A 27,491-nucleotide genomic window follows, 5' to 3' on the forward strand; every position below is an offset into this window, starting at 1 on the left:
CCAAACATAAAAACTCAACCGGCAGCATCCCTGACGTATGCCCTCGGTGCCGCGAGTTTATCGGTCCCCAAACCCAGCACTCTTCCCGTGCACAGCGGGACTGGTGGCAGCGCTGGCCCCTGGCACCCGTGCGGGACACGGCCGCTCCAGCCCGGGAGAGCCCGCGGGCCCGGCTCCCTGCCCGCCGCTCCCCACGCACCCGTGTCCTCGCCGTAGCGGAACCGCTCCAGAGCGAGGTTCACCGCGATCTCCACTTCCTCGTCCACGCGGATATCCCTCAGACCTTTGCCGCCTCGGCCGCGGCCCGGCGCGGCGGGAGCGCCCGAGCCCGCTGCGGCCCCGCCGTGCTGCCGCGGCGGGACGTTCCTGGGCCGCGACATGGCTGCGCCACAGAGCGGGGGCTCCGCCACAGAGCGGGGGCTCCGCCACACGCGGGGGGCGGCAGGCGCTGCCCCCGGGCAGCAGCAGCGGCAGCGGCAGCGGCAGCAGCAGCAGCAGCAGCGCGCAGGCGCGGCGCCGTGACGTCTGCCCAGGGCCGGGCGGCAGCGGGCCCAGCTGGCAGCGGCGCGGGGCCTGCGGGAGGCGGAGCCGCTCTGCGAACGGAAGGAAGCGCCTGCCTGGGCATGTTTGTTCCCGGCAGGGTGTAGGGGTGTGTGTTGTGGAAGCAGTGTTGCGCAATAGTATCACAGTCGGCCGTGCCTGGAGAAGCAGCGCTGATACCTGCCAGGTCGCGAATCATGCCATTTCATTGAATGGCGTTAAGTGCAGGTGGTAATATCGCAGTCCTCAGCCTTGTTTTGAATGTTTTACGGAGTCATCAAGATTTTGTTTCTCTCTCTTCCATCTTTATGTCTCTCCTTTCTTGTTATGTCTTGGCAAAGTATGGCTATCATAATTTACCCCTTGCTTTGTAACAAAGTCTGTGGTGAGGACTGGCAGGTTGCTAGTTGTAAATGAGAGCTTGTTAGCCAACACTTCCACTGTTCCATAGAAGTGCTGGAAGGGCCAGTTGCTGGATTTCAGGTCACTGTATAGTAAAAGGATAAAAGTCCCTGACACATGGACTGCTGTCTTTGTTCGAGTGTACAAAGAATTCACAGCGAACATCATGTCCCCAAACAAATGGGTCGTGATATAGTCAGATAGGGAAGTTTTCTTAAAAGTTTGGCAATCCAAAAGGGACCCTAGGCCACCATCTTCACAGTCCCCCTTCTTCAGACATCCAACTGCTGTGGAGTCCATGGGGAACTGTGTGAGTTGACCTGAGATCTTTGAAGCAGGGAGGATACAAAGGATGAATGCTAAAATTCCCCAAATATATTCAATATAAACCGTAATGGTCTAAAATTATTTTTAATAAACTTCTTCATTCCAGACTTTTCCTTGCTGCAGCATTGTGTCCATAGTTGGTGAAATTTGGTTAGTGCATTGAGTATGGGAGCACAGCCTCCTCTGCAAAAGGCGCATACACAGGGGTTTTTAGAGTCTCTCCCAAGCTGCACAGGGGATTGAGGTGACCTGTACGGTGTGCAGGGTAGATGAGGTCTCTCCTAAGGCATGTGTGGGCTGCAGTCCCCTGTGATGCATGCAGGGGTTTTGGAGTCCCTAGTAAGGCATGCAGGGGCGGTGGTCCCCTAAGACCTGCAGGGAGGTTGAGGTTTAGGGACAGCTGTTGAAGAGGGGTCAGTCAGTCCTAAACGGGCAGGCAAAGGCTGTTCAGAACAGATGGTTCATGATCTCTGCTGGTCTTCACCAACTGGAGTGAGGAGATGAATTCATATGCCCAAATCCAGAGTGGCACAGATGGGTGTCACAAGGCACCCAGTGTGTTGATGAAACCTATCCCAGAGAAGCCATTGGATGCTCCAGGGAGCAGTCTGACAGTGCCCAGTGAGTTCTCACCAGCCTATGGGAAAGGAAAAGTCCGTGTCAGACTGTACCCATATCCACAGCAGGTCTCCAAGGTGAACTGCCCATCTCCCAGCATTGCTGTGTGAACACTGACGGATGATTTGAGGGATTAACTAAACTTGTATAGCAAAAAAACATTGGTAGGAGAATTGTTAAAGAATTTTAAAAGACGAAGTAGGAAACAATTTAAAGATCTGTGCTATATCATGTGCAAGCGATAGTGTTTTAGTGTGTGGCGATTCTTTCAATACATTTCAAGAGTTTATTTTGCAACTAACAAATAGGCAATTTGTGCACAGATGGACCACATCTCTGGAAAGCACACACACTGAAGGAGTTGTTCACTCCAGATTGCTGCTATGTGCACATAGCCTCTCTTCAAAGAGTGGTGCCCACAAAGATCTGATGTAGAGGTATGCTCATTTTCAAGCCATGTGCTGTTTGTGACTATTTGAATTCATTGTTGTGGTGTAAATTTGAAATACCATGCCAAAAGGAGGTACTTCAGAAGTCATGCTGAAATGCTGCTCCATTTTTTGTATGTGCATGACTAGTACTTGTGCTTGTAATGGTGATAATTCTGTGTCTGTGTGTGTATATAGTTATAAACCCACATTTTTCTATGTGTACATTTATTTTAAATAAGAGGATAGTAAGCTTGCAAAAAATATTTGAAGACTTCCTCCAGAATATGGAGAACTGTTGCAGTTATCTGGTAAGATTTGCTATTTATAAACAAAGAGCATTCTTAGTGGCCTGGTTTACTGGCATGGTCACAGGAGCAGGAAATCTTTTTAGTATTCAAAACAATGTTATATCTATTAACTTGAGGAATTCTGTTTCATTTTCTTCCAGGAGGATAATATGCAAAGAGTACTGCCTGAGCAAGGAACTGTCTCTGTTGCCTAGTGTTTTTAATTGCCCCTTTGATGAAAAACAAAAGGAAAAGCTGCTGTTTTAAAAAAAAAAAATTGTGAATGGGAAAGTGTTTTTACTTTTAGGAAGTATGTTAGGCCCCTTGAATCTGCAGAGGTTTTGGCACTTATTGCACTGCAATTAAGATACAAAATTACTGGAATCAGCTCTTGTACAAACAGTTCATGAAAATAACTTCTAAGAAAACTGTGATGAGAAAGAATGTTTGTAATTGGTAGATTAAGCTGCCCTAGCAGAAAGGGAACAGAGTGCATCTTCATCCATGCTTCAGATGTGTCAAAAGGAAATTTAAATCTTTAGGCTGCATTATGGGGAAGGGACAATAAATGATAACAAAGAGAGGCCATAATTAAGCTCTCATGTCTGAGCACAAAAAGTAGGCATGAGGTTTTCTCAGAGCTGTGGGATCTGAAATCCATGGATTCCTAGGTTAGGGGAACAGACTAAGTCTTTGACTGAGACCACTGAGAACTTAGAGTATAGCTAATGGAGAGGTAATGCAGAAATTAGGACCTCATAAGAAATCTATTGCAACTACACACAGTTGTAGCAGGAGCACCAGGCTGTATTAACTCAGCGGCAGCAGCAGGAGGAGCCCGAAGTCCTAATGCCACAACGGACACATAGATACTGCATCTTAACACCTTTAATCCAAAAACCTAATAGCAGTACCTGATGATGGAGAAAAACATCCTCAGTGTGAGAAAGTGATGCAAATTTCAAGTAAAGCACAGACTGATTTAAGTGATGTTCCCTCACATAAACCAGATGTAGTTCTATTTGCATATGGCTCATGCTACTCCCTCCAAGGACAGCAACAGGCTGGGCGTGCTGTAGTGAGCTGGGGACAGGTAACAGAAGCAGAACCACTTCCAGCAAGGATGCATGCACAAATAGCAGAACTGGTAGCTTTAATGCATGCAGCACTTACGGAAAGAGGGAAATGAGTGAATGTCTGTATAGATTCTTGGTATGCTCTTGGGCTGTGTCACACAATGGGGGTGTTGTGGGAAAAAACATGGGTTTTCACATCACCCAGTATAACGTACTGTTGTGACTCTGATGGCTGACAAGAGGAAATGCCGAATTTTATAAACCCTAAGACAATATAAAAGAAGGACTTCTCTACAGAAGAAGAGGTACAATGGGAAAAATGAAAGGCAACTCAGAATTATGATGGGATGTGGGCAATTAGGGGAATACCAATTCTGACAAAGAATAGTTAGTCACTCTGGCTATGTGGTTTCATGATAAATCTCATGGAGGGACACAGGCAATAGTTATCGAAGTACAAAACAATATGGCCAGCCCAGGAATTTATGCCACCACAAAAGAGAATCACAAATGGCTGGCCAACATGACATGAGTTTTCAAGTAGCAGAATGAGCTCATGCTTGGGCGGGTGACTATGGACTGATTTCCCTTTTCAGGGACTGCAGAGACCCCACAGAAATGTCACCTGTGGCAGGGTGGTAGTAGACCAACTGTCAGGCTAGGCAGAAGCCTTCCCAACAAGAAAGACTTATTCAGGAGGAAGAATAGAAGCCTTCATAAAGAAACCAGTATATATATAGCAAATATGATACCAAAATTTTCCAGATAGAAACTTTCTACAACAGCTTTGAGAATTAGAAAACAGACATTCTTTATTGAAGCATGCTGGTCATTCGGAGGATCCTTCGTCTAATTAATTGCCCTGACTGTTGGGTAAACAGAGTTTTTTTCATGCCACGCTGATTTACATAATCGTTAGATTTCACCACTTACTTGATGTACATGTTTTACTTTATGTTACATAGTCACACCCCTTATCAGAAGTCCTTACATGGTTCTTAGGGAGTCTTCTGTGGTCTTCAACATCTGATGTCCTTTTTAGGTGGCCGCTCCTTGACCCCCACTTTTGAGTAAGTGCAGAATTGTTTAAAACTCCTGCTTTGTCAACCTTGCAGAGCTTAGCTGGCATCCTGCTTGTGTCTTATATGACTTATGCTTGATTAAGTTACATCCTGTTTCTATTTCTCCAAGGCTATGCTGTTCTGTTCTACCATCCTTATCAAATACAATCAATCAGCTTGCTAATAATACCAAGGTCACATGCACCTTCAATCACCATATGAACTGTTTATTTAAGGAATTGGCCTCAATGATCATTGCAGGTCCCTTCCAATTCAGAATATTCTCTGTTAGATGGTGATGCCTGCCTGACTCAATATGCTAACAAGTAGAGAAGGATCAATCTCTTGATCAGTAATTGATTTTTGAGGGTCCTTTGTGGTTTCATATTGATAAATATTTCTGTCCTATGACACTCTTGTTAGCCTTAACTCTGTTAAGTTTGTTATTTGTTATAAAGCTGTATGTAAGAGCAGTGGTTAAATGCTTTGAAACTTTTTTTTTCTCTCCTAGTGTATTATCAGATATGCTCAATTAAAACATGGGTGGGAGTGTTGAGATACATGGTCAGTGCAGATAGGTCAGTGTTCAGCTGCAGTGCCAGCTGTAGATTTGGCTCTGACTGGCAGGAGCCCAAAGAAAGAGACTGTGAACCTTTAGTTCACAAAAAATAGTGCCTGTTTCTGCATTTTAAAAGTGTCTTTAAAAGGGGTGAAGAAAAGTAATCTAAGAGAAGAGATGTTCTGTGTGTTGGGAGAGGCCAGAAGCCACCTAATATTTCCATTCATATGGCCCTGAGAGCTCCTGGGGTCAGTAGTGCAAGGACTTCCTGCAGCGTAACCCAACATTGCCATGTCCCGAGACAGGAGTTTGCTTCTTCCATGCCTCACAGAGCTGGTTTTGCAGAAGCTTGAATCTGGAGTAAGGATTTCTCTCTGCAGTTCTTAGAAAGTGCCGGGCTTGAGTAACGAGGTTAGAGATGGAAGGGCTAAAGTTATTTGTTGTGCCTTGAAGAGCTGGAACAGAGAGGAATAGAGACAAGGTCGGAGCCCAGACCTTCAGGGACTCCAGGGATCTCTTTTGTGAGGGCTGCCCCACCCCACCCAATCGCAGATCTTCCCATGCACACAGGGGAACTGGAAGAGGATAAATTCTAAAGTGCTTGCCATGAATACCTCTTGTGTCCCTTAAATCTGTCTGCTCTGTTCACACCACTCCTTGTGTGGACAGAGAGCAGAACCCTGCCCAGGATCTTTCATACTTCACACCTGTCCCTTCTGACATCCCACTGCTCTCACTGATCCTCACAGGTGACCTGGAACAATTCCTGCTGCCTGCTCAAGTAGCAGCTGCTAAGCACTTGGGACTCCAAGCCTGGCATCACCCCAGTGGCACAGCTCCCCAGCACCAGTGCTGCCAGCCTGGCCACATGTCCTCCTCCTCTTGGTAGGACTGAGCCCCATGTATAAAGCACAAGGGCAAGGGTGGGAGGGGCAGGGAGTCCTGAGGCACAGTCAGGGAACCAGAGCTAATGGGCTGAGTCCTGCTCCTGGGGCTGGGGCCAAACTGCAGTAGGGCAGCGAGAGACCCTGAGGGTTTTGGCTCACCAGTGAGCCTAATGGCTGCCTCTCGCATGGACTTCTGTGGGCTTTGCAGGTACATCACAGACTGGCGCAGGTACCCATCTGCTCTGTCTCTGTCCTCTTCCAGCTGGAGAAAGCACAAGGGGACAGAGGGAAGGGTTGGAAATGACTCTCCCCCTTGGATGGGCAGCCCCTGCATCCAGGACTGACATCCCTGCATGGAAACCCCTGAAGGCCAGCCAACAGCTGGGCTGGAGGGAGCAGAGAGATGGTTACTCCACAGGTAACTTCAGTGCTGTCCTGATGCCACAAAGCACTGTTGGGTTGGGGCTTTGTTGGCAGCCTGGCTCAGGGCTGCACAGAAGCCTGGAGAAGAGCCTGCTGGGCCACACACCCAAGGGGAGTAGTATGTGGTGAACAGGCTGTTGGTGATGAGTGCAGCACTATGCAGGGGCCACAGCTGCCAGCCCCTCATAGTGGGTTTTGAGGGTAGAGGGCTTGTTCAGAGATGGTGTGGGGTCACCCTTACCAGGCGCTCACCAAACCTCCACAGCTCTTCTGTCTCCAGCAGCTGCTCAAGATTCCTTTTCTTCAGGAATATCGTTGCTTGAATCAGGGTTTCCCAAGAGGCCTGCAGAGCAGCAGACACTGGGAGATGGCACAGCATCCCAGGACAAAGGACCAGCCAAAGGCCAGAAGGAGGCAGGAGTACTGCATTCTTTGAGATATTACAGTAGAAGGCAGCTGAGCCTCCTCTCAGGGGACACCAGTAGCCCAGTGTCCTTACCTCTGCCACAGACTGATTCTCATCATGCATGTGGTAGAAAAGCGGGAGCAGGCTCTGGTGCACACAGTCCTTCAGGGGCTTTCGTTCTTCTTGATCTACCAACTCCATCACCGCTTGAAAGAGTCGAATGGAGAGCAGCTGCACATGGTTGGCATCCTAGTGAAGACATAAAGAACCTCAGCACTGCCTACTCCAGGCCTACCTGGGAATCAAGTGAAAATCCACAAGGAAATAGTTTCCTGGCAGCATCTCGGAGAGTCAGGGGGTAGCACAGAGCCTTACACTGTCAAAGAGTGGCTGGAGTGCCTCAGCCAGCTGCAGAGCGAGGGAACTGGCAATTGGTGCATCTCTGTTCAGGAGAATGTCACTGAGCACTGAGAGGGTCAGCCACACCACCTCCCTGTCTTCCTCTTTCAGCAGCTCTGTGAGGCTTTCAGTAAGGTCTTGCATGCTTTCAGCCTGTGTGGAACACAATGCAATGTTGTGAAGCCATGAAAGGCTGCATGGCCAGAACCACTCCAGCAGTTCAACTCCATGCTACTGCCTCGGAGCCCAGAAGCCAAAGGCTATGGCAGGCAAATTGGGAGTTAAGAGGGATGGAAGAACCTGCCCATCTTCTGATGTCCAGCCAAGTGCAAGCTACTGTGCTACTCAGCCACACACTGCTTGCTTGCATAGCTTCAGCTAGGCAGCCTGCTTCTCACCATAGAGGGTCTCTTGCAGAGTGCCACGAGGCATCTGAGCACCAGGAGACGCATTACACTGCACTTCCTCAACAGGTAGATTTGGACAAGCTGTAGCATTCGTCCATCTAAGTTCTTTAAGTTAAGGCAGGGTAGGACCTGAAACACACACAGCAGTGACAGTGTCGCCACAGCTGCAAGGGACAAAGAGCACAAAGCAGAGCCCAGCTCTACCCCTCCTTCACGAGATGGACTCCCCTACAGCTGCATCTCCAAAAGGGCAGAGTGGTGGGACACAGCTCAGCAAGGCAGTGCTCACCATCAGGCTCACCTCAACAAGGAAAGCCATGGCAGCGACCTCCCAGCGGGCTTCCTCTCTGCGGAGCAGCCTGAACAGGTAGCGTGCAATCCGGTGACAAGAGGACTGTGAGATCCTGAGCATTGTTCTGGCAGGGGAAAAAGACATCTTCAACTATGAGCAGGGCAGGCAAATCTCTCCTGTGACTGACTCACAGAGGTCTCGTATTTCACCACTGCCTCTTGCAAGGAGGAAGGTGAACATCAGCAGGCTCATTTCAGGAATGAAGAGGCTGAAAATCCATTCTGCCCACGGGCCAGTCCTGTCCCCCTGATGCAAATTCCCTGTACCCAGCAAGCTGTCCTTAGTGAGGCTGCCTGCAGACAGAACTCCTGCTTTGTGCCATCAGCACAGACACACGGGCATTTTGGGTTGTGGCTGCTCCAATGCACCCAAGCCCTTCAAGGCTTTGTCACTCTGCTGCACCATCCATCCATGACAAGTCCCTCTCACTCATGACCACAGGGATTATGTACATACTGTGAAGAAGTAACAGCTGGAGCAGGGAGACTGGGGCTCTCACCTGGCCAGAAGACCCATTGTATTGTGGTGGGTGTCAGGGTTGAGGAGTGTGTCCCAACCACACTCACGTTCAACTCCAGACACCACATCCTCATAATCAAGGTGACAGAGCAGCGCTTTCAGGGTCACCAATGCAAATCTGTGTGCAGAGCAAAGCTCAGGTCATGCCACAGATCCTGGCCCCAGCTCCAAGGGTACTGGAGAGATGGGAGGACCAGAACGGAGCACCTGGTGAGGTTGCTGGGCAGGCAGTGCTTGTGCTGGCATCGCCTCCAGAAGGCTTTGACCTCCACTGGCAGCTGGTCTGTGCTGGAGAAAACTTGGAAGAGCAGAGCCACAAAGAGGCGCGGGAAATACATAATCAATATCTCTGGGCACTGGGGCAGGTGAATGATCTCCCACAGTGCTCTGGTTGCCTGCAAAAACCAAAACAGCCAGGGACCATGCTAGCACTGAGACATTTCTGTGGCAGGGCCCAGCTGTGGGAGGATAAAGCTCAGGCCTTGCTCTGTGCCAGGGCAGATGCAGGGGGAGCAGCATCTGACCTGGCTGCCTCTGCACCTGCCATGAACCCAGGTTTCTAGCACACCAAGTGGGGCAGGGGATGCAGAGGTGGGGGACAAAGGATGGAGAGGTGCCAGAGAGGCAGCCTTTGAGGATGTGCTTGGGTGTAGTCCAGAAACTCACGGCCAAGGAAAAGACATCTGCATTGTCCTTATCAGAGGTGGATGTGCTGTGCTGCGGCCAGTCTTCCAGCACACAGAGGAGCTCTGGCAGCACCTTTTCTGCAATTCTTCTTGAGGAGACAATCGCCCTCCACATGGTCATAGCAACACTGTTGGTCCAGAACTCTGTGTCAGTGGGGTTTTGGCCACAACATAGTGGCCTGAGCAGCTGCAGAATCTCCAGCTGGTCCCCATCTCTGCCTCTGCCCACATGTGAGGGCGGAGTGTACAGGCTGATGGGCTCTCAGGCTGCTAAGTCTTGAGCCCTCCAGGCCAGTGGGTCTTTTACCTATCACATGATGTGGCACACCGCAGGAGGGTCACCACTACATCATGTGGCTGTTCCAGGGTCATCTCCTGCAGGGTTTTATCCAGTCTGTGCTCAGCAGCCACATCCCTGACATAGGAGAGCCATTGGTAAATGTCCCTCACAATGGTCGGCACCTGGAGGAAACATGGCAGAGAATTGGAGTGCCACTACAGTGAGCCACTTCTCCAGCTTATCCCCATGAAGTGCTTTCCTTTGCAATACACTGTGCTGGCCTTAAAAAGCATTGAGTCCATCCTTACCATGCACTTTTCACCTCTCCATTTGCTTTCCAACAGATCCTCTAATTTACTTTCCTGCAGAAATGTGTTAAGTTGAAGCAGAGTTTCCCAAGAGGCCTGTAGAGCAGCAGATAACACAAGATTTAACCTCTGCTGAGAGCACAAAACCTGTATCACCTGCACCTGGGCAGCGCTCAGGGCCTTTCCTGCCCCTTAGTAGGAAGATGCAGCAAATGGGAAACCATGAGTCAATTTGTTGCCTGGGCAGAGTGACAGGTCAACACCCATCTCAGGCACCTAGTACCGCCAGGACAGCAGAATAGAGGTACCCCAGAACTGCTGCTCTGTAGCTAAAACAAGGAAGATGCATGGGCCTTTGGCTCATCAAGGCATCAGCACAGGAGGCAGCCAAGTCACCTCCAGATTGGTCACCAGCATTTCAGAAATTCTAACCTCTGCCACAAACTGGTTCTTGTCATGCAAGTGGCAGAACAGTGGGAACAGGCTCTGGCGTACATTCCTCTGTAGGGACATTTTACCCCCTTCCTCTACCAACTCCATCACTGCTTGAAAGAGGCGAATAGAGAGCAGCTGCACAGGACCAGTATCCTAGTAAAAAGGAAGAGAGCAAGAACCTCAGAACTGATTGCTCCAGGCCCACCTGGGCATGGAACTGAAAATCCACAATGAAACAGTTTCCTGCCAGCACCCAGCACATGTGGTGGGGGGCACAGAGCCTTACATTGACAAAGAGTGTCTGGAGTGCCTCAATCAGGTGCAGAGCAATGGAAGTAGCAATTGGCGCATCTCTGTTCAGGAGCATGTCGCTGAGCACAGAGAGGGTCATCTCCCTCACCTCCCTGTCTTCCTCTTTCAGCAGCTCTGTGAGGCTTTCAGTCAGGGCCCACATTGTGTTGGCCTGTGTGGAACACAATGCAATGTTGTGAAGCCATGAAAGGCTGCATGGCCAGAACCACTCCAGCAGTTCAATCCCATGCTACTGCCTCAGAGCCCAGAAGCCAAAGGCCTGTTCCGATGGGATCTGGTAGATGAATGGGAAGCCAGAAGAGCTGGAAGAAGTTGCCATTCTCAAGTCCATCCAAGTGCAAGCTATTGTTCTACTCAGCCACCCACTGACTGGCTGGCTGCCTGCTTCTCACCATAGAGGGTCTCTTGCAGAGCGCCACAAGGCATCTGAGCACCAGGAGACGCATCACTCTGGACTCCCTCCACAGGTAGATTGGGAAAAGCTGTAGGATGCGTTCACCCCATTGCTTTGTGGTAAGGCAAGGCAGGATCTGAAACACACAAATCAGTGACAGGGATGCACAGCTGATACAACCCTATCACTGCACAGGGCTAGGTACGAACAACAATAAGGGCATATGCAAGATCAATGGCAGCAGACCCCAAAGGTAGTAGAGGCTGCAGAGCACCCCTGTGTTTCCACTGTCATGCACAGGTTGCTCACTTGCTCCACTCTGTCCCCCAGCCTGCAATATGGCCTTGTAAAAGCATGAGGGAAGAGGAGGAGCTGTCACAAGGATAGCACAAACCATAGGTGTCGTAAGTATCACCCCAACAAAAAGAGACAAAGAGCATAAAGCAGAGCCCACCTCTACCCCTCTTTCACCAGCTGGACTCCCCTACAGCTGCATCTCCAAAAGGGCAGAGTGGTGGTATGGATGCTAGCTTTGGAGCAGGCTGCAGGCCCATGGCCTCTCAGTCCTGCCTGAGAAGCTAGCCTGGGAAATTCATAGGAGGATTTCAAAACAATCCTCAGAGACAGAAAACAACTGCCAGGTGCTGTTTGTCTGTCCTCTTGTTTTCCCTTGCAGGAGAAAGTCAGGGGGGTAGTGTGCCCCTGACCAATGATAGTGATGTAGCACTTTGCTAACCAATAAGAGTTTCTTTTCTGTACCTTCCACGTACCAGTCTATAAAACAGGCCTGAAGTAATAAACCAGAGAATTCTCATGTTGAGACTCCCTTGAGAGTCCATGTTGTTCTTTTTAGCCGTTCCCAATCGGAACAACATGGTGGGACACAGCTCAGCAAGGCAGTGCTCACCATCAGGCTCACCTCAACAAGGAAAGCCATGGCAGCGACCTCCCAGCGGGCTTCCTCTCTGCGGAGCAGCCTGAACAGGTAGCGTGCAATCCGGTAACAAGAGGACTCTGAGGTCCTGAGCATTGTTCTGGCAGGGGAAAAAGACATCTTCAACTATGAGCAGGGCAGGCAAATCTCTCCTGTGACTGACTCACAGAGGTCTCATATTTCACCACTGCCTCTTGCAAGGAGGAAGGTGAACATCAGCAGGCTCATTTCAGGAATGAAGAGGCTGAAAACCCATTCTGCCCACGGGCCAGTCCTGTCCCCCTGATGCAAATTCCCTGTACCCAGCAAGCTGTCCTTAGTGAGGCTGCCTGCAGACAGAACTCCTGCTTTGTGCCATCAGCACAGACACACGGGCATTTTGGGTTGTGGCTGCTCCAATGCACCCAAGCCTTTCAAGGCTTTGTCACTCTGCTGCACCATCCATCCATGACAAGTCCCTCTCACTCATGACCACAGGGATTATGTACATACTGTGAAGAAGTAACAGCTGGAGCAGGGAGACTGGGGCTCTCACCTGGCCAGAAGACCCATTGTATTGTGGTGGGTGTCAGGGTTGAGGAGTGTGTCCCAACCACACTCACGTTCAACTTCAGACACCACATCCTCATAATCAAGGTGACAGAGCAGCGCTTTCAGGGTCACCAATGCAAATCTGTGTGCAGAGCAAAGCTCAGGTCATGCCACAGATCCTGGCCCCAGCTCCAAGGGTACTGGAGAGATGAGAGGACCAGAATGGAGCACCTGGTGGGGTTGCTGGGCAGGCAGTGCTTGTGCTGGCATTGCCTCCAGAAGGCTTTGACCTCCACTGGCAGCTGGTCTGTGCTGGAGAAAACTTGGAAGAGCAGAGCCACAAAGAGGCGCGGGAAATACATAATCAATATCTCTGGGCACTGGGGCAGGTGAATGATCTCCCACAGTGCTCTGGTTGCCTGTAAAAACCAAAACAGCCAGAGACCAGGAGACATTTCTCTACCCACTGAGACATTTCTGTGGCAGGGCCCAGCTGTGGGAGGATAAAGCTCAGGCCTTGCTCTGTGCCAGGGCAGATGCAGGGGGAGCAGCATCTGACCTGGCTGCCTCTGCACCTGCCATGAACCCAGGTTTCTAGCACACCAAGTGGGGCAGGGGATGCAGTGGTGGGGACAAAGGATGGAGAGGTGCCAGAGAGGCAGCCTTTGAGGATGTGCTTGGGTGTAGTCCAGAAACTCACGGCCAAGGAAAAGACATCTGCATTGTCCTTATCAGAGGTGGATGTGCTGTGCTGCGGCCAGTCTTCCAGCACACAGAGGAGCTCTGGCAGCACTTTATCTGCAATTCTTCTTGAGGAGACAATCGCCCTCCACATGGTCATAGCAACACTGCAGGCCCAGAACTCTGTGTCAGTGGGGTTTTGGCCACAACACAGTGGCCTGAGCAGCTGCAGAATCTCCAGCTGGTCCCCATCTCTGCCTCTGCCCACTGCACCCATCCAGCAGCACCCATCCAGACTGTTACTGTGAGTAGCAGACAGCCAAAGGATGGTGCCTCGATGGGCAGTGAAGGAGCATGGCAGCAGGGTCTCATCATGCCATGACTGGGAAAGAAGGGCGTCAGAGTGGCCTGAAAATCTTCCCCTTTCTGCCAGCACATGTGGGGCAGGGTGTACAGGTTGATGGGCTCTCAAGCTGCTATGTCTTGAGCCCTCCAGGCCAGTAGGTGTTTTACCTGTCACACGATGGGGCACACCGCAGGAGGGTCACCACCACATCATGGGGATGTTCAAGGGTCATCTCCTGCAGGGTTTCATCCAGACTGTATTCAATAGATACATCCGTAATGCATGAGAGCCATTGGTAAATGTCCCTCACAATGGTCGGCACCTGGAGGAGACATGGCAGAGAATTGGAGTGCCACTACAGTGAGCCATTTACCCAGCTTAACCCCATGAAATGCCTTCCTTTTCTAGCACACTGTGTGAGCTAAAAGTCTGTTGGATTCTCAGCAGACACAGTTTGAGTATGTACACATTTGCTGATTGGCCAAGCCCTTGCCATTGACAACTTACTGTCTTCAGTCTGGGGGTGCTGTTTCCCATGATCACATCCAGCACATCAGGACAATGCCTTGCTTTATAGATGCAAGAATTTGCCATGCCCTCATGGGCCAGGATGCTGCTGTCTTCACTATCAATCGACTCATGGTCGTCTTGAAATATCTTAGAGCAGGAAAAAGAGGGATGTCAAATCTAGTGCTCTGCAGCAGTGCTTGGCTAAGGTGCAGCAGCAGGTCCAGCCCAGGCAGGGAAGTCTGCAAGTACCTGTGCACTTCTGTGGAAGTGGCAATGGGTGTATTTCTTCTCTTCTGGCAGTTTCTTAACTGGAGTTTGCAAAAAGCAAGCACAGTCAGACCTGAGGGACTGCAGGAGGGCCTGGAGAACACAGTTGAGCCCTGCACTCCCCAGCAAGGGCCAGCTCTCAGACAATAGCTTGTGGAGACACCAATCCCTGTCTCTCTGGCTGCAGCCTGGGGCTGATTCCCCCAGTGGATGGTGCAGGAGTACTGGGGAAATCAGCCCCATTCCCATTTACCCTTCTTCCCTGAGGATGTTAACAGTGGATGGGATGACCCAGCTCAGCCACTTACCTTTCTGCAGCTGCTGGAGTCTCTTCACCTCTTCAGGCCGCTGTATTGGAGTAGCCCCAGGGCTTTTATCATCATTTTCCTCCTCTTTCCCCTCCTCCCCTTTCCTCCCTTTCACTGAGGTCAATCTGGGCATGCTTGGGGTTCTCTCCACTGGGGGTTCTCTCTGGTCGATCCTGCTGGAGCTTGGACTTTGAGGGCTGCAGCCACAGGGATGGAAGATACCTTGGAAAAGTGGAAAATATATGCATCAGCAAGACATGAGGTGGGTATACAGGGCCTCTTTGCAGGCCTGCTCTGTTCCCTCATGTCCTGTTTTATCCTCTGGGCTTATGTGGGTGGATGCCTTGGCAACAGAGACAGGTCACAAAGTGGCCATATTGTGGTGGGTCACAATGGGCCCTGTGACACATGACATCCAATTGGCAGTGCCTATATCACAATGGGTCACACAAGGGTCCATGGCGTGTACCATCCAATTGTCAGTGCCCATATCATGGTGGGTGGTTGCCATGAATTATATGACATATATTTATTCATGGAGACATCATACTCATATAGAAGTCAGAACTATGGGCATGTGTTGCTTTGATGATGTCTCTACCAATGTTCTGGATGTCTCTATCAGGTTCTGGATTCTCTGTCTGATCTTTCTCAAGCTACTATGTCTTCATCCTCCAGGGTTCTCATGTTTGTCCCAGTGGGTCAGACTGTAACCTCCCAGGCCTCTCATCCTACAGTCCAAAGAGAGCGGGAAACAAAACTTATCACATCAAACTCACCTTGTTTGTAGACAGTGAAAGGACAGTACAAGCACAAGCCAGAAAAACCTTTACCTCAGCAAGGCATCAACACTGGTGACAATTCCAAGAATGTGGATAGTGGGTGTCTCTGCCACGCTCTACCCCAGAATCACAGTCATGATCTGACCAGTGTCTTTGGAGTGGTGGTGCTTCCAAAGTTAAAAGGAGATGCAATGTTACTGAGTTGCAATGCCTCCATAGATCATCATTCTTCAAGTGCCATTAGCAATGAACAACTGATCAACAATAAGAACAATAAGCGCACAGTAATAACCAACATTGTAGAAACAATTAACAGTAGTAATAGGCAAACAGGGATGGGGGTACCATCTTAGGGTTGTATGGGGACATCTAGCATGAAAAGGAGGCGGATGAAGAATGTTAACTGCACATGTTTTCAGGGTACATTACTGTCACAGGTGGGGTTTAAGGGCGTTTTACCATGGAGACTGGTTTTATTATGGTGCTCTTATTGCTGTAGATCATGATCCAAATTAAAATAACCACAATTATAATAATTATCGAAGTCTGAAAGAGTCTGGTTAGCCAGCTGACAAGAAAACCCAGGTGCATTGAGAACTGCTCCTAGCCAGTTACCAGTGCAGCAGCAATCTCCCTGTTGTCTCTATTGTTTCATTCAGCTCTTCATGCAGTGACATTGAAACATTTGGGATGCGGACACACAATCACCTACTGATAAAATCATCTTTCCACATGCACCTTTCTCTTTTAATAGGATTAAATAAAATTAAACTCTTGTTTTGAATAGTCGTTTTGCTGTTTCCTTGTAATTGATGGGTCAGGAAGCATGGTTTGGAGAGTCTCAGAAGGGAGCATTAAATTATAGATGGGCTGGTTTTGCATGATTGACATTTGGTGAGCAGGGAAAAAGCCACCCACAGAGATGATTTTTCTGGGAGGGGCTGCTAACAGCTTCCTCTGTTCCTAGCAAAAACCAATAACTGGCTAGCTCTGAGAAATGACAACCTATTGAAACACTTGGAAGCTGGGTCTGCATCTGTGAGATTCACATTTTAAAGACGGGCAAGCCCAGGACATCTTTCTCTTGGCTTCCATCCTTGAACAGGTAAATGCTTGCGCGGCCTGACGGGGCTGAGCCGCGTCTCTGCTGTTGTGCTGGCCCTTTCCCAGGCAGCCTTCTGGGTCCCATGCCAGCAGGCCCTCCCTCCCACCTCCCCAGTCCTTTCTCCAGCAGTGCTGCCAGGGCCATGCCAGCCGGCAGCTATACCAGCGCTGGGAGCAGCCATGCAGGCGGGACCAGTGCCAAGAGTAGCTCTGCAGTCAGCACTGGGGGCAGCCCCGAAGGCAGGGGAGTAGCCTCATGACCGCCACCATCTCGGATCGGGAGCAGCCACGTGTCCGGGACTGCAAGGCCGAAGAATCAGTGCAACCAGGACAGCAGCATGGGGCCATTTCTGCCTTGGCATGGCTCGCAATGGACTTCCTTTGTTTAGCCGCTTTTAGCCAGCCATGCTGCAGAGAGAAGGACAAAAACAGTGGCAGCAGCAGCTTTTCTTGTTTCTGGTGCTCTGCATGAAGAAAAATGCTGAGTGGAGCTGGCGGCCGACACAGCTCGCGTGGCGTTGGCAAAGACCAAGTGACCAGCCGTGAGAGGGTGAGCGATCTCCCTGATGCACAGCCTGGATGAGATCCACCTTTCAGCACTGCAGAACTCGATAAAAACTGTTTCAGTTGATAAAGCTTGAGAACAAATGAACCTACCAACACCAATTCTCTCCTGAATCAGGAGAAAGGAAAGGGTGAAGACAAGGAAAGAAAACAATATGGGACACTGAGGTCAGTAGAGAAGGAGTCAAATTCTAATTAGGAGGGGATTGAGGATATGCCTTGATCTTGGGCTGAAATTCTCTTTGCAAGGGTATGGTGAAGATATATTTTTGATATATCAGACTTCGATTTTTCCCTGTAATTCAGAAATTGCATGGGGGGATGCAGCATTCACCTGCAGCCCATGAGAAAAGGGCACTTGTTCTGGAGTATGTGGATGCTGAAAAGCTGTAATCCAGTGAGAACAGAGAGTGATCCAATGAACAGAGAGAGATGAGAGATGAGAAACTTTGCCCCAGGAATAAAAGAAAAAAAGTCTCTGTTCTCAGAGATAAGAAAACTTTTGAGAGTTTTTTTTTTTTTTTTTGCTAGAACAACTCATAAAGTAGTACTCCATAAGTTGACATGGGCCATGACATGGCCCATGAAAGCAGCTTTGGGAAAGCTGCAAGGCATGGGAGGGACTTTCCCACTGAGAACATTTTTTCCTTTCCTGGGCAGCTGATTGTCTGTGACACTGAAGCCACAAGAGAACTATTCCTTGTGGAGAAGTCTCTGTGGCATGGCAAAAGAAACTCCTCTGAGTAGTAAGTGATTAAAAATCTCATGTTTTGTCTCTATGTTGTCCATAGGAAAGAAAAGAGGTTGTGGACAGGGGAGAAGGTTTTATTCTGACTTTTTTTAAATTTTTTTTTTTTTTTTTTTTTCAGTTCTGTTAATAAATAATATTATAATTAAGTAATAAAGTTTTATTTATACCTTTCTTTATGCCTTTAAAGTTTGAGCCTGCTTTATTGTCCTCCCAATTAATATCTCGCAGCAGGAAATGAGTACATACATCTAGAAGGTGCACTGGTGATTTTAGCCAGCGCTTAACCCACTACAATGGAGCATTAAATTATGCATGACCCTGCAAGTATTCCCAATGATCTTTTTTAGAGTAGGGGGAGGGACCAGGATTGCTCTGTTGCTATACTCTGTGACACCAGTTTATAACATGATAATATCAAGGGCAATGGGGGGGGTCAGTGTATTCAATGTTGTTTTCCTGCTAGTTCTGGGGATTCATTAATAATAGCATCCAATCTGTGGGAGAAACAGGGCAGGATGATTTTCTCCAGCTTTTCACCTCCTTTTCCTCTCTTCAGGCCTATTAAAACAGCTTTTGAGAACTTTAAATTCCCTTTGAATGTTAAGGACAGAATGTTTCTGCCACTAAGTTTACTAGGTCTCCCCAGTGCAGTCCACATCATGTTTGGAGTTATGAAAGAGGCTTTTAGCAAGGTCTTTCAGGTACCTGCCCTGGGGGTGGATAGTTGTGAGTGGCATGGAATATGGGAGAAAATGGTATTTGAAGGACTTCTCCAATGGTTTGGAAGTTCACCCCTGAGAAAACTACAGGACCCTGATAAAGTGACAGAATATTTGCAAGGAGAATGTTCTGACAACTCTGGAGAGGAGCAACTTATTCTAGTGTGTTGGGTCCTGGCTACTCTTTACCAGATATAGTTCAATACTAGACAGCACTCTCAGGGGGAAGAGGAGGCAAGCAGACCAGCAGGCACTGTGGCCAAACTGCAGGTGAACCAGAGGAGCAACTCGGGCTGGTAGCAGTCTTAGAAGAAGAAATTCAAGACCACTTTGCATAGAGAGGGATCAAGAAGGAAGTGGGGCCCTCACAAGAGGAGCAAGAGTCAGAGTCAGAGATAATCTCCCAGTCCCTATCCTTGGGTGAGCTGCAAGTTATGTAAATAGATTTCAGCGACCAGCCAGCTGAACCGCTGTTGCAGTGCAGTTATTGGTTTATTCCAATGTTCCCCTGTGTTCTCCCCATGTTGGTATATCCCTAAGTTGCATCCTCCCCTATGCTGCCTATCATTTTGACCCATCCTGTTATTCCCAAACCTTCCCTGCCTGTCACTGTGACCCTGCCCCTTCTTCCAGGTCCTTCCCTGTCAATCCCCAGTTAGGCCAATCTCTGATTGTACCACCCGTCTGGAAATCCCCTAACCCTTGATGCCCCCATTGGCCCATGTGACATGCTCTCTCCACCCACTTATCCTATTGGTCAGTGTATTGTAAACCCCACCTCATGTTCCTCCCCTGTTTATCTCTGATTGGTTAAAATTTTGTACACACCCCCTGAAACCTCCCTGTATTTAATCCCAAGCACAGAGGTGCTCAGGGCTCTACTGTCCCTGACCCTTTCAGCCTCAGTAAACCCAGGGTGCTGGAACCCATACAGAGAGCTTCCTCCTTACTCTTTTGCCTTATCCCTGACACCTGTTTCCATAGAGCAAGTGGCTCCAAAGGTTCAGCCTCAGGAGTTGCTTCTCCAAGGCTGTTCCCCACATCTGGCATGGTGCCGGTGTGCACAGAGAACTAGCCAGGACTCCAGTGACTGTGTCACACCCCTGAGGACCTGGATCCTCCAATGCCAAGATACTACGGTTGATGATATGAAACCAGATGGTAATGAAGCCAAGCAACTGGGATCCCTGACGCAGGACAAGGGGATTGGGAATAGGACAGAAATATTCATCCTCTGGAGGTGACTCCTGTCAAGCATCAGGAAAAGGTATTCTTTGAAGGATGATATAATACAGCAAAACAGGTGGAACATCATGGAGAAAGGTACCTGGTGCCTGAGAGAATTATCTCTCTATAGAGGTAATCTATAAGGAGTCAAGTAAAAAGCAACCCCATGTAGATCCATGTGACATCCAGTGTACTCAACTGTCATGATTTAGGAATAGTACTCTCCAACTTAGTGCGTTTAGTGAGACTCTAAACTACACTGCTACTCGCTTCCTTCCTGTCCCACTTCCCTTCCCTCTGTGGGTGGCTTGGAAGAAGAAATGAAGGCACAAAAGATAAAGATCACATATTGAGATAAGAACAATATACTGGAAACAGCAATGAGATGAGGAAACATACATACGTAATAGCAACAATATTAATAACAAAAGTGTATAAAAGAGTGATTCACAGGCAAAATGCTCATCACAGAGCTGTGGTTACACCACCCCAAGTGCTTTCTTCAGCTTGGAACAAGCACCACACACACTTGACTGAAAGGAACCCCTTTTCTTTGGAAGAGACACCTTTCCACCATCCCCAGAAAATTATGTGAGGTAGTATAGAATCATAGATTCTCAGCTGATGAGGTTTTGCCAACACTGCACTGTTGTGGTAGCATTGGTAGCTGTTGTTCTTCAACCTTCAACAGTCCCTCAGCAGAAGGGGCTTCTGAGAGGCTAAGCAAAATATTCAACTGTCTAGTTTCTTCTGTTTCTGTAACAGGTATTCCAAAAAGCCCAATGATGCCCTCTTGCACCTTCAAAACATTAAATTCTGCCGCATGTTTTGGTACACTGGATGCTGTCTGAATTATTATGGAATTGCTTGTTATATGAAAGGATTATCTCCAGCACATCTGATAATCTCAGGTACCAGATATTTTGCTTGAATGTGTTCCACTTGCCTTGATGTACTGCAAGGTCTTCTTGCAAAAGCATGTTTCCCTCACACTTGAGAAGAGTTACCTCTGAGGGCACAGAGTTTCTGTTCTTTTCCCAAGCCCCACACAGGATGAAAGAAATGTGATTGTTTAAAATCCAGCTGGGAAATTAAATCCGCTCAAGATGCTCTCCTTCCCCCACACCTTCTGATAACACAAGAACCCTAGGAAAGATTATAAACTGCAATAACAATTGACTGAAAATCACAATAGCCACAACTATATTAATAACAAAGACAGCACCAGAGAGAGAGGGTGTTTTAAACCAAAAAAGGGTGTTCACCACCAAACCTCTCCCCAGGCAATACTCAAGATGTCCAACAAAGGCTGTATGTTGAAAAGAGAGCTTTCACAATTTATCTTTCCTCCCTCCATAGACTGAAAACAACAGAAAGCTACAATGAGGAATCATGCTGCTGAAGTGCCAACTCTGTGGCACCTGGCAGTGCTCAGGCCCCACTGAGGCCCTGCAGTCCCAGTGCAGAGCATCTCTCTCCAGTGAGCCTGCAGCAGTGGCAGTGCAGCAGTGAAACTGTCCTGGACCCTCTCCTTCAGAGCCAGGCAAAAACTGCACACTGTTCTTTCAGCTTTGGTGTCTTCCTCATCCTGGGACTGGTGCCCTCCTGCTGGAATCATGCCTCCAGTGATGATGCAGATGATGTAGAATTAAACACAGGAAATCCACTCCCTTTTTTCTCTGTACCCAGAGAATTTTGTGTACATAATTGCATGTCTCAGGTGCAGTGTAAAAAATCTAGGTTTTATATAAGCCATCCAAGCAGTATTCCCATCTTTTTGGTGTCCTTTTGGAGTGGAGAAGAAGAGTTATTATTTTGTCCCTGAAGTGATACTAGAAAATACAACTGATCTTTGGTTTTCTATCCCTTTTAATTTTTATTTTTTTTTATTTAAGGAGAATCTTGCTGTGATCTTTGAATCTTCAGGCTCTCAGCTTGTGAAGGAATTATATGCAGAGAGATTCCTCTGTAAAACTCTGCTGCACAAAAAGTTCCCTCAAACTCAAGGTCCCAGGTAAGAAGATATTCTGTTTTTTTCCTAAATTGCTGCAACAGCTTCTCTGAGCCTGACTTAAATTACAGGAAGGGAAGATGAGAATAGGTAAGTTGTTTGCAGTCCCAGAGCTTCCTTGTGCCTTCAGTTACAATATGACACTTGTGCAGTTCTCTAGCGTACCTACCAACATGCTTCTGTAGATCTGCTTACGCTAATTACCCTTCTTTGCAACAGGGTGTAAATTAGATTAGTAAATAAAACCTGATGTCCTGGAAGTTGTGTCAGAAAACTGTATGCCACAAGTTTGAGCTGATATCTATCAATGTGTTTGCTGGAGGGTGACAGTTCTACACAGACAACACTGAAGAATGAGATCACTACTGAACCAACAGGGCTGATAATGCCAGTGTAGAAGTCCATTTTTTTCTCAGATCCCTGACAGAGTTTGTTACCAGTCTTCTGGTGTCTATTCTGAGACACACAAGAAGAACAAGCAGCAGAACACATGAGGCCAAGGAATTCACAATTCACGAATCTGGTAACTAAAGGAAAGGCCTTGATGTCCCCAGATTAGTGAGACCTATGAGGACACAGAGAGCACTTTGGATTCCTCCTAGTGCAGAAGTTGGTGCAGCCTGCAGACCTTGTAGGGAGCTCTTTCCCTCCCGGCTGCTCATCCTAGAGCTGATTGTAGGGTTGGAAAAACTGCTGCTCATTTCAAAGGGCAGTTTCTTGGTTGCAGATAATGATGCCATTTAATAATTCAGCTCATAATGCCCATCAGGTTCAAACCCTAAAGACTGAAGTTTCCTTGCATGGCTGGGAAAAAGAACAAGGACTGGAGTTCCTTTCCTAAGGTGGGAATGTCTCTGTTGAGAGATTGAAGTTCTCCTGGATGCCATTAGCAGTGCTAGTGCTGTGACTTTATGGAGGGACTTGTTCACTTTCTTGACCTGCAAGATCTGGCTTAATATTGGAAATATCCTAATTTTGCTGTGGATCGAGGCAGTTTTCAAGAAAGGAGTCTATTGTTTTTCCTCTGTGTCACACTATGAGTTTTCTTTAGACTCTTGGCAATAGCTCTGTAACTTTGAGGTGCTGGGGTCTTGTAGGGATAAAGTAAAGGGTATGGCACAAGCAGAACAGGCATTTCTGCAGATCCTGCCAGGGGTTTAGAATAATGAACATTTGACAGTTAGTTTCCACAGTACAGAGCACACAGGTAAATAAAGATCTTGGAGAACAGGAACTCTTTGCTTCAGTTGGTTTGGTTGTGGTTTTCTCTTTCAAAGTTCTGAAACATTAGAATAATTCCTAATTTTTAAAGGGCAGGCCTCAAATTCTGTGGTTGGAATCTGCTTTTCAGGCCCTATTTCATAGTTTTCATAATTGCTTTGTGTGAAACATGCACAAGGACTGATCTTTAGTCTGTGTTCCCTTTACTTCTTCAGTCTCCATCTGCTGGCAGATGTGCTTTTCAAGCAGGGGTAATTTGCCAATAAAGCAAAAACAGAGCACATGAAAATGTGCAGCAGCTGCCATCTGAAGTTCTAGATATATATATTTTTGTAAGGACATAGTTTTAGTTTTATGCTTATGTAGTTATTTTTGTATATGTATATAGTTCTATTTAGTTAGTCAGTTAGTTAGTTATAGGTATATGACTATTTAGGCAGGTATGTTGATATTTTTAAAAGTACATGCTGCCTTTTTAACCTTTCCCTACTCTGCCTTCAGTTCTTTTTGGCTCTGCTGGTCTGGGCAAAGCAGTATGTTTCACTCTGATTCCCAGCTGGCCCCACCCTCACAGGAGCAGCGGGAGCTCCTGGTGGCACCAGGACTGCAAGGGATGATGACATTGAAGGGACCGGGGAGCTACTAAAGAGGTGCTAAGTCTGAGGGCTCTGGGGACAGCCGAGGGGACAATGGTGATGGCTGCATGGAGGAGATAGTGGGGGAATGGGGCTGAAAGAAGGCAGCAGGGCTAAGGGGATTTGTGGGTCAGAGGGGGATTGTGGGCACTGAGGGAACTGGAGCTGTGGGGGATGGTGGAGCTAAAGGAACTGGTGGGATCCGAGGGCAAAGGCTGTGTGTCGTGGTTTAACCCCAGAGAGCAACCAAGCCCCAGACAACTGCTCACTCACTTCCCCAGCAGAGAGACCAGGGAGAGAGTAGGAAGGGTAGAGCTGGAAAACTCCCGAATTGAGATATAGACAGTTTAATAAGGAAAACGAAATCCATGTACACAAGCAAAGCAAAACAAGGAATTAATTCGCTGTTCCCCATGGATGGCAAGTGTTCAGCGATTCTCCAGGAGAGCAGGGCCCCATCATGTGTAGCACTTACTTGGATAGACAAATGCCATGGCTCCTAACATTCCCCCTTTCTCTTTCTTCTCCCCACTTTTATGTATTGAGCATGTGTCCTGGGTTGATTATGATGTTAAATTGTATCCCCATTCGTCCACCTAACCCCGACACAGGTTCTGTATTCTTAAAATTCCATCTGAGAGTAAAAGTGAGTGGAAAAGAAGCACCAAGTCTGTTATCAGACTGTACTTGCTCCCCCCGCATCGGGAGTTTTGACTACAGCACAGACAGACAACAAGACACAGATCACCTTGGCTTTCCAACTAGCCGGAGTGGAGAGGTCTTCCTGGACTGTTTTCTTTCCCTTTTTCTGAAACGAATCGAACCTGCTCTGGACTGGGGACTTGGGGGAGCACCGGGAGCTTGCACCCGTGGACTACCGGGAGCCCAGCCTGGGCAGCGGCATTTTCCAGCGCCAGAGGGACTGATAACAGAGCCAACACCCCCAGGAAAGAGACCCTCTGAAGTTCGTCATCTCCTCTGAAGGGCGAGAGGTTTTATAATTTGATATCATTCATTTTTGTGCTGGGTAGTGTTGTGCCTGTGAAATAAACAGGTTTTTTCCACTTCTCTCAGAGAAATCTCTTCCCGAACCGGTTGGGGGGTGGGGGGAAAAGGGCCACGTGGGTTTGCTTCCCGGGGGGGGGGAGCCCCACTGGAGGTTTTCTCCCAAATTTGCCCTAAACCAGGACAAATACATTCATTGGCGCCCAGCGTGTGGCACGAGAGAGTGGAAAAACCCTGTACTGATTGTACTGAAGTGGCAATTACTTTGTATTGTGATAAGATAAAGCAGTCCCTAGCCATCCAGCCATGCTGCTTGAATTAATAATGTCTTTTGGGGTGCAGGCCTTCATGTGTTTCTGGTCTCTAGGCTTTTTTGAGGTTTTAATACCTTTATGGTCCCTTGGTTTATTTTCTTATCCACAACTAGCCCCGGTATTGTCCCTAACACATAGCTTTTACAGTAGAGGGGCACGGATTAGAATAGCTATTGGGCTGGGCCTAGTGATTATGATTTCTAAGAAGTTTGTTCAAGTGCTGCAGTCTGTTCCAAATATAAAGGATTCATGGGTATGGTTACGCACCGAGTTTGTTAGAGGAGGAGTAGGGAATGAGGCTTTTCAACCTTTCCTTTCCTTCTTCTCCTCTGAATCGGTTACATCACTATTGGAGGGTGTTCAGTTTCCCCTGAATGTTAAAGAGACCATCTTTCTGGCATTTAATCTGGTAAGTTTCCTCTATACAGTCTTCAGCCTCTCTAGAATGAGGGCTGAGATTTCTGGAGGGACTGATGAGACCCCAGAACCAAGCACGGAAAATCCTGAGTGGGGTGGAGAATGGGAGGATATGGGCCAAATCCTGAAGGAATTTTCTGACCCTGTAGGTTGGGACTTTCCACATGAGCAAATTCTGAATCCAGCTGAGGTGGGGAAATACCTGAAAGAGAAGTGTCAGGATAATTCCAAAGAAAAAAAGATCATTGCAGTAAGCTGAGCCCTGGCATATGCTTATCGCACATTGCTGGATACTGTAGGGCAGCAGACAGGAGAAAAGGGACAGGGAGAGAAATCAACAGTTACCCCAATTACTCAGGCTGCAGCCAACCTCCCAGTTACAAAGGTGGTAGCTAAACCAGACAGCAAGCCTCAACCCATGGCTGTTGCTACTAGCACAGGAAGTGGAAAGTGCACAGACAAAACCGATCGACCAGTGGATGATGATGATGATGACGCAGGAGAAGGACCCTCAACACCTCCTGACACAAAACCAAGAGTCAAAGCAACTGGCACAAGATCAGAGGCTAATATTGAGTCCTTTTCCCTGAAAGATCTTCGTGGCCTAAGGAAGGACTACACTCAACGACCTGATGAATCTATTAGTTGGTTAGTCCGTCTGTGGGATGCCGCAGGTGAAGCTACAGTTCTGGATGGCACTGAAGCGAGGCATCTGGGATCCCTGTCACACGATCCGGTTATTGACCAGGGGATGATGAGGGGAGCTAACCCTCGCAGTCTCTGGGCACGGGTCCTTGAAAGTGTAGCCCAAAGATATCTGTGTGTAGATGATCTTTACATGCAGCAAACACAATGGAAAACCATCGAACAAGGGATCCAACGACTGAGAGAAATGGCAGTGGCAGAGAGTGTTTTTTCAGATGACATACCAACTAAGAATCCAGACTTGGTGCCATGTACATCCGTGATGTGGTGAAAATTGGTACAACTTAGGCCACAAGAATATGCATCTGCGTTAGCAATGATGAAACGGGATGAAAGGGAGGAGACCGTGCTGGATATGGCGAAGAAGCTTCGAGCATACGCAGATGCCGTGCATGTCCCCACACATGCAAGAATCACAGCTGTGGAAACACGTCTGCAGAGATTAGAAGATAAGATAGAGGAGAATCACAAGAAACTTAGAGATGAGATTAAAGAGGACCTTCTCCAAATCTCAGCAGTACAGATCAGAGGTCCTGGCACTCAACGCAGGCATTCCCCAGATTGGGAGAGAAGGTATACCCCACGAGCTGAGATGTGGTTCTTCCTGCGTGATTGCGGAGAAAACATGAGGAGATGGGATGGGAAATCTACTGCAGCTCTGGCACAACGGGTGCGCGAACTGAAGGAGGAGAAGAGTCACAAAGGAAGTTCCACCAAAAGGGAAGCAGCTCCAGTTGCATGTAGACGAACTGCCAGGTATGATGATGATGACATGTCTGACCCCCTTGAAGGAACATCCAAGACATACACCAAAGGAAAGGATAACCAGGCTTAGAGGGGCCCTGCCTCTAGCCAGGTAGAGGCTAGGGAAAATCGTGGTTTTTGGACTGTGTGGATTCGTTGGCCTGGCACATCAGAACCACAACAATATGAGGCTTTGGTTGACACTGGTGCACAGTGTACCCTAATCCCATCAAGATATGTAGGGGCAGAATCTGTTTCTATTGCTGGTGTGACAGGGGGATCGCAGGATTTTACCTTGGTGGAAGCAGACGTGAGCCTGACGGGAAATGAATGGAAGAAGCACCCTACTGTGACAGGCCCAGAGGCTCCATGCATTTTGGGCATAGACTACCTCCGAAGTGGGTATTTCAAAGACCCAAAAGGATTCAGGTGGGCATTTGGAATAGCAGCTGTGGAGACAGAGGGCGTCCAGCAACTGAACACCTTGCCTGGACTGTTTGAGAATCCATCTACAGTAGGACTTCTGAAGGTGAAAGGACAACAAGTACCAATTGCCACCTCAACGGTGCACCGCCGACAATATAGAACAACTCGAGATGCTGTGAT

The 27,491-nt window shown here is 48.2% G+C and overlaps 3 protein-coding genes and 2 long non-coding RNA genes across 6 annotated transcripts in view; 3 read left to right on the forward strand and 2 right to left on the reverse strand.

Annotated features, from left to right (window-relative positions):
* Positions 1-579, reverse strand: part of LOC111941286 (3'-5' RNA helicase YTHDC2-like) — a 31,934-nt gene extending 31,355 nt beyond the window's left edge. The window contains exon 1 of the mRNA XM_086869570.1: positions 200-579. Coding sequence (XP_086725696.1) covers positions 200-380 — 181 coding nt within the window. The 5' untranslated portion in view covers positions 381-579. The remainder of the gene's footprint in view (positions 1-199) is intronic.
* On the forward strand, positions 535-5,224 carry LOC111941242 (uncharacterized). The gene is made up of 3 exons (XR_002869905.2): positions 535-768; positions 2,211-2,324; positions 2,767-5,224. It is a non-coding gene; the product is annotated as an uncharacterized LOC111941242 (long non-coding RNA).
* On the reverse strand, positions 4,949-15,092 carry LOC111941212 (uncharacterized). 2 transcript variants are annotated; one of them, XM_086869572.1, is made up of 23 exons: positions 14,687-15,092; positions 14,361-14,419; positions 14,109-14,258; positions 13,769-13,923; positions 13,275-13,422; positions 12,806-12,993; positions 12,579-12,716; positions 12,029-12,143; positions 11,108-11,245; positions 10,690-10,866; positions 10,401-10,556; positions 9,969-10,064; positions 9,688-9,842; positions 9,361-9,508; positions 8,902-9,089; positions 8,675-8,812; positions 8,125-8,239; positions 7,815-7,952; positions 7,393-7,569; positions 7,111-7,266; positions 6,864-6,954; positions 6,348-6,450; positions 4,949-5,756 (listed from the first exon to the last, which is right to left on the reverse strand). In XM_086869572.1, exons 1-22 carry the CDS (start codon positions 14,817-14,819, stop codon positions 6,356-6,358), a joined length of 3,054 nt encoding a protein of 1,017 aa, XP_086725698.1. In that variant the 5' UTR covers positions 14,820-15,092; the 3' UTR covers positions 4,949-5,756; positions 6,348-6,355. The 2 variants fall into 2 exon arrangements, with proteins under 2 accessions (XP_086725698.1, XP_086725697.1); XM_086869571.1 differs by having other exon boundaries at positions 6,853-6,954.
* Positions 15,093-15,133: 41 nt separating this feature from the next.
* Positions 15,134-16,252, forward strand: LOC147648244 (uncharacterized). Its single transcript, XR_015281126.1, has 2 exons — positions 15,134-15,182; positions 15,365-16,252. It is a non-coding gene; the product is annotated as an uncharacterized LOC147648244 (long non-coding RNA).
* An 8,004-nt stretch (positions 16,253-24,256) lies between these two features.
* Positions 24,257-26,976, forward strand: LOC147648245 (uncharacterized). The gene is given in 1 exon segment (XM_086869788.1): positions 24,257-26,976. A coding segment is annotated over 1 exon segment (1,965 nt). The 5' UTR covers positions 24,257-25,011.
* Positions 26,977-27,491: the final 515 nt, after the last annotated feature.

The sequence above is a fragment of the Cyanistes caeruleus genome, chromosome Z (genome assembly GCF_971803275.1).
Source record: "Cyanistes caeruleus chromosome Z, bCyaCae1.hap1.1, whole genome shotgun sequence".
NCBI lineage: Eukaryota > Metazoa > Chordata > Aves > Passeriformes > Paridae > Cyanistes > Cyanistes caeruleus.